The sequence below is a fragment of the Pimephales promelas genome, chromosome 25 (genome assembly GCF_988280905.1).
Source record: "Pimephales promelas chromosome 25, fPimPro1.hap1.1, whole genome shotgun sequence".
Classification (NCBI taxonomy): Eukaryota; Metazoa; Chordata; class Actinopteri; order Cypriniformes; family Leuciscidae; genus Pimephales; species Pimephales promelas.
Window position 1 is genome coordinate 7,477,372 of NC_142793.1, and position 11,954 is coordinate 7,489,325.

General features: G+C 36.9%; 1 protein-coding gene, 1 pseudogene and 1 gene segment (V, D, J or C); 2 read left to right on the plus strand and 1 right to left on the minus strand.

Moving 5' to 3' along the window:
• Window positions 1–562: 562 nt before the first annotated feature.
• LOC148965014 (immunoglobulin kappa variable 4-1-like) lies at window positions 563–1,156 on the minus strand. The segment is given in 2 exon segments: window positions 563–1,003; window positions 1,090–1,156. Coding segments are annotated over 2 exon segments (381 nt in total).
• A 722-nt stretch (window positions 1,157–1,878) lies between these two features.
• LOC148965015 (immunoglobulin lambda constant 7 pseudogene) lies at window positions 1,879–3,467 on the plus strand (annotated as a pseudogene).
• Window positions 3,468–8,682: 5,215 nt separating this feature from the next.
• LOC148965016 (uncharacterized) lies at window positions 8,683–11,108 on the plus strand. The gene is made up of 2 exons (XM_089127370.1): window positions 8,683–10,597; window positions 11,055–11,108. Exons 1-2 carry the CDS (start codon window positions 8,726–8,728, stop codon window positions 11,106–11,108), a joined length of 1,926 nt encoding a protein of 641 aa, XP_088983496.1. The 5' UTR covers window positions 8,683–8,725.
• The last annotated feature ends 846 nt before the right edge of the window (window positions 11,109–11,954 follow it).

The window sequence follows — 11,954 nt, forward strand, 5'->3', positions numbered from 1 at the left end:
GGAAATAAATGATTTCTTATATCACAGTTTATGAGCTTTAAAGGGGAACTTGGCAACTCTAGCCATTTGTTGGCTGATCTTCACTTTTGTTGTTGCGTGTTGTCTTTACGAGCTCCCCCTACAGCTGTGGGACGTATATTTCACAACACTGTCGTAAATCCCTCATTTGCAGCACCCTCGTCCCCCCTTCTGCCGCTCATGTGCATTTGTTATTATCGGAGCCGGACAACTTTATCATGTGGAGGTATGTCTACCGAGGTGGGTAACACATCACACACAGGATCATGTGGCGTGTGTGTTAATGTCGAATTACAGAAAATGATTGGCCATAAAACATCAGCTGGTCGGGATTTCTGAACTGTCTGGGCACACATGAACACAATCTGCTGATAACAGACACTTTTACAGGGAAGCGCGTCAAATTATCCACTATTAACCACATTTTATGCCAAACATTGGAGATCCGTACACTCCACATGTGTGTCCATTTTAGTAAGAGATATTACATTATTTGTTACATGTTTACTTACATCCTAATAAATGAATAAAGTGTGTGAAAGGTTTGATATTGTGTAGTGTGTGATCCTCCATCAGCAGCTGCAGTTTCTCTCAGCTGTATCAGTGCAGTCACTGTGACGTCTGACTGACAGAGGTTTTTGTACGACTCTTTATCACTGTGTGAACACATACTGACTGTTGATCCAGTGTAAACTCTGACAGTAATAATCTCCTGTATCTTCAGTCTGGACTCCACTGATGCTCAGAGTAAAATCACTGCCAGATCCACTGCCACTGAATCTAGATGGAGTTCCAGTATTAAGGGTTGATGTATAATATATCAGGAGTTTAGGAGCTTCTCCAGGTTTCTGCTGATACCAGGCTAAGTAATGAACACTCCACAGATACACATCACTGCTGGTTTTACAGTTTATTCTGACTTGTTCTCCTGGTTGAACTGCTGATATTGATGGACTCTGAGTTACAGTGATCTGTCCTCTACACTCTGGAAGAAAACAAACAAAAATGATTAATATATTTTTCACATTTTAAGAGAACTAATAATTGTTGTAAAACCTGTTTTACACAAACCTTGAATAAACAGTGCAATGGTCCAGATGAAGATGCCGATGTTGTTCATAGTTGTAGTTTAGTCTTGTGTGATGATGAAGAGTGTGTGTGTTCTGCTCTCAGTCATGAAGTGTTAAACTCACAGCACTATAAACACTCTCAGAGCACTGAAGCATGTGCTGACAATGCAAAGAAGTGGGCAGGATTTACAACAGCTTGTGCTGACAACACACTCATATACACTAGAGTTACACAATCATGACTTTATTTAGTGTGTTTATTGTGACTCCTGAGACACTGAGGATGTGCAGATGAACGTCCATCTCTGTGTCCATATTCAGTCATGTGACCATCATCACTGCTACACTTCCACTAGATGAAGCGCCATCACTAAAGTAAGATCATGAATCATGAGTGTGTTCAGAAAGTATCAGGACTGATTGTGAATCTCTAATCAGAGTTCATGGTGTCACTCCATCTATCATGAAGCCTCATGTGTGTCTGAAATCATCAGATGGAGAAGAAACAGGCTGTTAAAGATGGACACATATTAGAGCTTGTTCACGTTTCATGAGATTCAGAACCAGTCCAGATACTTTTATAACACACCTTGAATATGAAAACATGCAAAACACAACTTTGAGATCTTCATTGTCACACTTTCTATTGACTTTGGCTCTAATATTCAATAAAGTCATTATTTGAACAGATTCTCACTGAAGATTGAAGTGTGAAGCTGCAGGTTTTTCTGTCAATCATGATGATTGATCTGCATATGAAGAACAGAAGCATCATTATCAGAAACTCCACATGATCAAAGAGGTCAAAGGTCACCTCAGAGGTCACAGCTCATCCCATATATTTCTTTAAACAGTGTTATATCAGAAAGCATTTAGTCAAATCTGAATGAGTGAGTGTTGAGAAGAGCTGAGGATCTTCTAATATCAGTGTGTTGAAGTGTTGTTTCTCTCTCTCTGCTGGAGTGTGTGTTCACTCGAGTGGAATAGAGGTTTTTGTACGAGTGTTTCATTAGATTGGATCACTGTGGTACACATTCGGTGGAGGAACTAAACTGGTGATCAGATGTAAGTCTTTTTAATTACATATTTAAAACATAAATACAATTTTGATTTCAGAAAGTGTTTTACAGTTGAAACAAGAACAACATTTATTAATAATAAATGGTTATTTTGATGATTAGATATTGTGGTAAAACTTTACTTCAAGCTTTAATGTACGATACACCTTAAAGGTTTTCATAATGTATGTTATAATGCAGTATATATTTTCTTAAATAATTGCAACCACATTTAAAATGGATTATAATACTTAAAATTCTTTGTTTCATCTGAAATTGGTTGTTTGTCATGAGTGTGAAAATGAATAGATAATATTATAATGTGTTAAAGCCTTGGTTACAATTATTGATGAGATCATACATGCATTATAATATGTAAAACAATATATAATTAATACATTAAAAATACCTTTATAATGCAATATGTATAAAGGCTTTAATTAAAGTGTTACTGATATTTTTGTATAATTATTTAATCTAAAACAATGTTATTATTATCAGAATAGCATTATTCCTTTCAACTAAATCAATACAATTCTAAGCATATCTCTATACTGCGTCTCACTATGAGTTTATTCAGTTTATTACAGGTTTGTTTTTCCTTCATTTATTTCTACACTGAGTTCATATTTAGTTCATCTTTTATTGTAGAAATCATACATGTAAAAAGAGATTTGACATCAGAATGTAAATGTTGCTCCTTTCTGTAGTTCAGTCAATGATACTGAATCTCTTTTGCTCATGTTGTGCTTATAATTCAGTGCTTTATAATACAAACACAGACGTTGTTTTCTAGTTCTTATAAGTTATATACATTTCTTTTTATGTGAGCTTGAGTCAAACTTTTACATTGAGTTTTTTATTTGTTGAATATCTCACTTGAATACAAACTAACTTTTGGGATATCCAATTAAATTGAATTAAAGCAGTCTGTGTATTCCGATGTTTAGTTTGATTGATGCGGTGTGTGTGTGTGTGTGTGTGTGTGTGTGTGTCTCCTGCAGCTGGTCCCACAGTGAAGCCCTCAGTGTCTCTGCTGCCGCCCTCTTCTCTGCAGATCTCTGGAGACTCAGCCGCACTGCTCTGCCTGCTCAGCTCTTACTCTCCACAGGGGGCGCTGGTGAGCTGGACACTGGACGGGTCAGAGGTCACCGAGGGGGTTCTGACCAGCGCAGAGAGCCAGCAGGACGGCCGCTACAGCCGCAGTAGCGTCCTGACCCTCAGCAAAGCATGCTGGGAAGAGGGAGAGCTGTACGTCTGCAGAGTAACACATGATGGAGCTCCTCATGAGGTCTCGTTCCACAAGAGCTCTGAGTGCTGATGTTTCTCTCCTGAAGATGAGCCGTATCTGAGTGTCCTGTGTCAGGCAGGATTCACATGAGTCTAGTGCTGCAGCTGGAGTGCTTTACAACTCAATACTCAAACAGTGTGTGTGTGTGTGTGTGTTTGCTGCAACATTCAATAAAGCTTCTCAACAAGTTCACTTTGTGTCTGACAACATCATTCAACTAACAGATGAAGATGCAGGAGCTTTTCAGAAGGTTGATGTGGCAGTAAATGTCAAATAAAGCTCTTGGGGTTTGAACATGGTCTCTGGAGACAGAGCTGCTCTATTCTGAGAGATCACAATCACTCCACCCTGACAATGCAAATGGGCTTTCAGTCTCACTCTCTGATTGGTCACATCATCTGGACTGGAACACTTTCACTTCTGCAAATGAAGGTGTTTAAAATATAAAAATATATTTAAAATGTTTTAATTAACCAAATGCAGTGTGTTCAGTTTGATTGATTATATATTACACCTAAAACATGATGATTATATTAAAACACTGACTCATTCTCTTCATAAACACAAGATTGTTGTAGATTGTAAATATATAGTGTTATTAGTGTGAGAAAACACAATCATAAATCATTCTTCAAACCTGGACTAAACACTGCCAGAGAGGAAGATGATGCTGAAAGTCATGTTTGTTGGTTGATGAAGAAGAGCTCTTGATGATGTCATGTTCAGTTCATAGAGCTATAAACACATTGGAGTGAAGTGTGTGTTGATCATATAAAACACACTCTGAATGCAAAAGCTGCTGTAGACTGTGAGCTCACGACGAGACCGAAGAGAGATCAGGACGAGTCGGAGATATATGTGACTGACATTCAATAGAGCTCATAATAGTGAACTAATCCAATCATGAGAGTGTCAGCATCACTTCCTAATTATTTAAGGTTTATTTTTAAAAACTGTCTTTATTAGGATTATTTTATGTTTAAGTTTTAAATAAACAGAGAACATGCGTCCATCCTGGCAAGAGTAGAGGTCACGATCTCAACCTAGCTAATGTATTTAGGGGATATATAAACTTCATAAACTGGTTTCCACAAAGAACCCATTTGAGGCACGTGCTTCTGAAATGTTATGACCATGTTAAGAGTATAAAACCCCCACAATTGTTCACTTTTTAGACATGTTACTTTTGTGATTAGTAATTAATTGGTTATTATTTCTTAGTTCACAAGTAGTTCTCAATGAGGATATATTTCTTTAGTAATAATCAAATACCAAGGAACTACCTTTGTACTAAATTACCTATTACTTAATGCTCAGTTAATATTGCTTCCATATTAGTTAATAGTATTAACTTCAGTGTTAATGCAGTACTACCTATTACTTTCTGCATGGATACTTGTTAACTACTGACCATTATTTTAAAGTGTTACCTTGAAATGATTCCAGCTTTGTGACATGGTGCATTATCCTGCTGGAAGTAGCCATCAGAGGATGGGGACATGGTGGCCATAAAGGGATGGACATGGTCAGAAACAATGCTCAGGTAGGCCGTGGCATTTAAACGATGCCCAATTGGCACTAAGGGGGTAAAGTGTGCCAAGAAAACATCCCCCACACCATTACACCACCACCACCAGCCTGCACAGTGGGAACAAGGCATGATGGATCATGTTCTCATTCGGTTTACGACAAATTCTGACTCTACCAACAGAAATCGAGACTCCCCAGATAGCAGCTGACTCTGGGCCGGATCCGCCTCCAAACCGGCAAATCCGTGTAACAGTCACGTCCGTTTTACTGCCCCATTCCAGATACGGCCCGCATGTAGTCTGTGTACATCGGGAGTAGGCGTGAACATCTATCAGTCGGCGGAATCATAATAGTTCTGGCCCGGACTCGTCGGAACGAGCGCGCGAATTTTTTTCCTTTTTTTTTTTTTTTTTTTTAACCGGTTCATTCCAGATCAGAAGTCAGTCGGCGGAATCGTTGTTGTTCTGGCCCGGGGCCGTTGGAACGAACGCGCGAACTGTCATTTGGATCTTCGGACTGCAAGCTCCGTGTGTAAAGAGTTTATAACGGTAAGTTGAACGATAAAACAGTCAAACAGTTTAGTGTGCTTGTTTTTAATAGCGGTGTAATAGTAAACATGTTTGTTATCAACATTTCGGAAAGTTTTGACCGGGTTTTAACTTCTTACGATGGCTATAGAGATCACCGTACGCTTTTTAGCTGGGTTAGCTAAATTAACAGGTTGCTAACGTTAACTGAATGAACTGATAGCTAGCATTAATAAACAACTTTGTGTGTAGCTAGCTTAAACATTAATGCTGTTTAACGTTAGTTAACTTACAATGATGTTGTAGTTTTGAACAGCACTAACGTTAATTAACAGCATCTTCCTTTTTAGGTTCAATATTTTCTTCACCCCTGGCTGCGAGAGCCCCGGATTAATAGGGTAAGTTAAGTTAACTAAAGTATTTTTTTCCGGCTTTGATTTTATTTATTTTTTAAATCCATATCCTGCTATGGTAAAGCACAAAATTATGAAGTTATGATAGGTAAAGTATTAAAATCAAAGCCAGAAAAAATTAGAATTTTCATCTGACATTAATTATAAGTTAATTCATAGGTGTAAATTAATTCTTTACTAAGTTCACTGTCAAATTATGACAAATATAAGGTCTATGGGCGGGAAAACGCATCTCTCCGTTTCTTTTCGTTGACTTTGTATGAAATCCCGCCGTGGTATTATATGGTTGAGGAGCAGTGCCTGATTCATTTTGGATATTTATTTGGGTTATGGCAAGCCACTTAACATTTAATCATTTTAACCTACTAGTCTCTATTTTCATGCTACTAGTACTTATATTTTAGATACTATTCCATTAAGTACTAGTACTTATTCAATAGCTTTTATTCTTTAAATACTAGTGCCTTTTCTTTAGATACTAGTGTTGATTCTTTAGGTACTAGTACCTTTTTAAAGATACTTAGATACTAGTTCTTTTTTATTAGATACTAGTACTTATTCATTAGATACTAGTACTTATTATTTGATACTAGTACTTCTTTTTACTTATTATTTGATATTAGATACTAGTACCTATTAAATAGATACTAGTACTTATTGTGATAGTGACTGACTATTCTTTTGTGACTAGTAACAAATAAATTTTTTTTTGCCATTGACTTCTATGGGGTTCTGTCATTCAGATATCAACTATTCATATTGTGACTAGTACATATACATTAGATACTAGTACTTATTTTTTAGATACTAGTACCTATTAAATTGATACTAGTACCTATTAAATAGATACTAGTACTTGTTCATTAGATACTAGTACTTATTCATTAGATACTAGTACATATTTATTAGATACTAGTACGTATTAATTAGATACTAGTACTTATTCAATAGATACTAGTACCTATTTATTAGATACTAGTATTTATTCCAAATGTTACTAGTAAGAATTTTTATTTTACTAGTTTTACACAACTGCTTTTTTACTAGTCTTATGTTATGACTAGTCAGAACGGCCACTGTAGAGTTCAATTAAAAATCTTACTAGTAAAATAAAAATTCTTACTAGTAGCATTTGGAATAAATACTAGTATCTAATAAATAGGTACTAGTATCTATTGAATATGTACTAGTATCTAAAGAATAAGTACTAGTATCTAATGAATAAGTACTAGTATCTATTGAATAAGTACTAGTAGCTAATGTATAAATATGAGTATCTATTTAATAGGTACTAGTATCTATTTAATAGGTACTAGTATCTATTGAATAGGCACTAGTACCTAATGAATAACTACTAGTATCTAATATACTAGTATATGACAGATCCCCATAGAAGTCAATGGCAAAAAAAAAAACTGTTACTAGTAACAAAAGAATAGTTACTAGTCACTATTGAAATAAGTACTAGTATCAATTTAATAGGTACTAGTATCTAATAAATAAATACTAGTATCTAATGAATAAGTACTATTAACTAATAAAAAAGCACTGGTATCTAATAAATAAGGACTAGCATCTAATGAATAAGAACTAGTATCTAATGAATAAGTACTAGTATCTAAAGAAAAGGCACTAGTATCTAAAGAATAAGCACTAGTAGCTACTGAATAAGTACTAGTACTTAATGGAATAGATACTAGAATCTAAAAAATAAGTACTAGTAGCATGAAAATAGAGACTAGTAGGTTAAAATGATTAAATGTTAAAACGGCTGGCCATATTTGGGTCGTTTTCCGAGGGATATAACTTAGTGTGCTAGGTTAATGTTAAGCTTATGTTAAATATCTGTCAGGAGCTGTAAGAAATGTTTTGTTTTGTCTAGAGGCTGATGGGTTTGCTGCATGGTATTTTTCTCAAATGTATCAATGTTACATTTCAGCACTTCAGCATGATGGTTCGTATTTGTAAAAGTCTCTCCAAATTGTTCCTCAAACCACTTATCCATCGTCATGCCACGTAGCAATTCGAAATTAACTTTCAACATTTTAGCCTTTTTAATCCTTAAGTTTTTTTTCTATGTTTATGTTGATATGTGTGGTTGCTAAGGGTGTTGCTAAGGGCGCAGTGATAAATAGAACCGTTGGGTGAAGCGGTCATAGCCGTGTTTCATCGTGAATAAAGCACAGCTATTGACCATTCAGAATCAATGATTGGAACTAACCGTTTTATAAAGGCAACTTATTTTGAAAACTGGATGTTGTGTGTATCCTCGAGCTAAATTCATCAACTCCGAGCCAATTTGATATGTTGTATGTGGTTCTCCTATAGCGTAATGTGAAGACAGTTACAGGAGGAGATTGGTGGTGAAGTTAATTGTACCAAAGAGCTGACAGGAAATCAGCTGATGTGTGATTACTTGACGATGTTGACTGTAGAGTGTGCATGTGCTCTGGCACGAATAGTCAATTTTCAGGAAAGAAAACTGATTAGCTTTAGTTCAACATTTTTGTAACCTAAAGGTGTTTTGTGAGGCCATGGAAGGGTGGGTGGGTGCCCTTAATACAACAATGTTATTGTGTATTAACAATGAATAATAAGATGTTTAGTAAATTCAAGTACTTGGTAAATCTAGGGCTTCAAATCCATACAGATTTTCCATTAAATCCTTCATACTGTGAATTTGGCATTAAATTATTTTCTAAGTGGTATTATAAAGGTCTTACAAATTCATACATTTTACTTGGGGAACCCTGCCAGTACACTGTGATGGTTCATTCTTTTTTTTTTTTTGTCACAAAAAATCTTATTTAGAGACAAGATGAAAAGGAGTCAACCTCTATTAACAAGCTCTGGAGTCAGGCGAAGGGCCCGTTTTTCACTCGAAAAACGACTCCATGAAATTGCTGAAGACTGTCAGTTAACATCAGAGCAGACAGTAGCAAACAAAGTAGACACCTGTCACAACACCGATGACAACGATAGCAACAACAACTGTTGCGCTACCAGTGAGGCTGATGACAACAATGATTCTCACACCACCAGTGAGGCTGATGATGATGATGACTGTGACTCTAGTGACTCTGACAATTCAGATGGCCACACAGACATAGAATGGGCAGAGGGAGAACTTGTTTCAGAGTCTGATGCAGAAGAATTAAATGAGCATGTGAGCCTTTTGGACAGCTTGGCCAGTTGGGCTATCCAGTTCAGTGTTTCTTTAGTAGCACTCACAGCTCTTCTTAGTTTGTTGAGGGTGTACCACCCAGAACTGCCCAAAGATGCTAGGACTATTCTCAAAACCAAAATGGACTACAGAATCCAAGAAAAATGTGGTGGGTTTTATCATTATAGAGGTATCCTGAAAGCGCTTTATAACACCTTAACTCAACTGATTGTCAGTGTTGCTGATGGCTTTACATTTAGGCTGCAGATTAATATTGATGGGCTACCACTTTTTAAAAGCACAAATATGCAGTTGTGGCCTATTTTAGGACTTCTTTTAAGTGTTCCAATGAAGGAACCTGCTGTAATTGGCATTTTTTGTGGTGTAAAAAAACCAAATGCTGCCAATGATTTTTTGCAAGACTTCACTCATGAGCTACAGCAGCTGCAGAGAGGATTTGATTTCAAAGGGAAAAAGGTGTTCATCAAACTGGATTCTGTGGTGTGTGATACACCTGCTAGGGCATTTGTAAAAAACACAAAGGCTCACAACGGATACCATGGATGTGATAAATGTTGCCAGCCAGGTGTTTACATTAACAAGCGAATGACATACCCCATTAATGATTACATGTTACGGACTGACTCATCATTTTCAGAGAGGGCTGATGAGGGCCATCATCATAGAGGACCACATGGATTTTCTGACTTAGATGTTGGTATGGTAACTCAGTTCCCCCTAGATTACATGCACCTTGCATGTTTAGGTGTAATGCGTCGACTGTTAAATATTTGGATGAGGGGCCCTTTGAAGTTTCGTTTGTCCTCTAGTCTTGTTGACAGGATTTCAGAAAGTCTAACTCGGATGCGTTCTTATATTCCAGCAGAGTTTGCAAGGAAACCAAGATCCCTCAGAGAGCTAGATCGTTGGAAAGCAACTGAGTTAAGACAATTTCTCCTGTATACAGGCCCTGTTGTTCTGGCACCATATGTAGACAGTAATGTATACAACAACTTTATGTTGTTATATACAGGTATTTGCATCCTTGTCAGTCCAAAGCTCTGCTTGGTGTATAGTAATTATGCAAACACTTTGCTCACCATGTTTGTAAGTCACTTTGGGGAGCTGTATGGCAGAGATGCAGTTGTTTATAATGTGCATGCTTTGGTCCACTTATCTGCAGATGTACAGCTACATGGTTGTTTGGACTCTATCTCTGCCTTTCCGTATGAGAATTACCTCCATAAACTAAAGAGGTTTGTAAGAAAGCCGGAATTTCCACTTGCTCAGATAATAAGAAGGTTATCAGAGGTTCAAAATATTTGCAGCATTGAGTTGCCTTGTAAGGGTTTAAAAAAGCAACATTATGTTGGACCTGTTCCTGATGGCCTTCAGGCAGAAGCACAATACAGAGAGCTACACACAGAAAAATGGCAAATGAAAGTTTCCACAGGTGACAATGTTTTTGCTATAGGCAGAGATATATGTGGGATATACAACATCATTCAAACAGCAGAAGAAATTCATGTAGTATATAAAGTTTTTACAAACATGGGAAATTTCTTCAGCTACCCCCTGAGTTCTGATTTTCTCAAAGTATTTATTGTCACTCAACCAACAGGGCCATTTAAGGTGGCCAAAGCATCAGAGATATCTCATAAGTGTGTGCTCCTACCTTATAAAGATAGGTTTGTTGTCATGCCCTTTTTGCATAGTCATAGTGATAGGGCATAGGTGTGGTGGTGGCTTAGAAGTGAGTTTGAGGAGCTGAGAAGTGGGAGACAAAAAGACTTAAGACTGACTTAATACTAACACACGGACAGACATTAAGGAGAGCAACCTACTCCACAATTGAAATGATGTGAGTATCCCTAACGAATATCTAAAAATTCAGAGCCTCTAACCGACGTAATCTGTTATTTTGGTTATTTAACCCTGGTAATATTGTGTGTTTATGTACTTTCCCCTTAAACTGTGTGTGTAGTCCAGTCCTCGTCATCCAGTCCGAAGGTCTGAAGGTCAGGAAGATGTTAGCTAGTGCTAATCGCCTTCACTTTGCAGTAGTTGTGTAGCAACAGACAGACTTTTAATAACAGACACACTGTCAGGGAACTACACTAACCTTTTCCACTGGTGGCAAAACATGATTTGGTGGCACAAATTATTTATAGTAAGCCGCTCTCTGGATAGTAATGAATAATAATGAAACCTGTACTGGATTAGGGGTGGAACGGTACAGAAGTCACGGTTGGGTTCATACCTCGGTTCAGACATTCAGACTGTTCGGTACGATTTCGGTACAATGGAGTGAAAAGCAAAACAAAAATGCAGAAGGCATTTTATAAATCTCTTAAGCCTCGTATTTTTAAGTTGTTTAAGTTTTATTAATAAAGGCATAGAACCAGTTTATTTGTAGTGCACTGAAAATAGTTTTATATAAATAGTTTATTAATTAAATTAATAAAAAGACAAAATGACCTTGATATATGTTTGGTAATTGTACTTGAATGAATGTAAAATTAATTTGCTATATTTCAGATCAATTTGTTTTCTTTAATTTTAATTAACCCTGACTAACAGTGATACATTTGCGACCCATTACAAATTAGGGTCGCAATGGGGTTTCAAAAGGTCGCATATGAGACCATTTTGGTCGCAGTGTAGTTCCCTGACTGTGACCTACTCTGTACATTACTGCCAGACTGACAACTTATTACTCGCTTTCCACATCACTTTCTGCCGTTCTCTCACTCTCACTCGCTTAGCCATTGACTCGCTATGCAAAGGTGTTTTACAAGCACGAGATAAAACAACAGTGAACACACCAGTGCAGATGTAATTCATTAGCTACCCGGTTGGTTTTCTGATAGGCTATGTCGTTAAC

Bases quoted from the DNA above. Each gene is read 5' to 3' on its own strand.
- LOC148965016 (XM_089127370.1), top strand. From the start codon at position 8,726: ATGAAAAGGAGTCAACCTCTATTAACAAGCTCTGGAGTCAGGCGAAGG. The intron at 10,598-11,054 runs GTAGTATATAAA...CTGTGTGTGTAG, and splicing joins AAACAGCAGAAGAAATTCAT to TCCAGTCCTCGTCATCCAGT.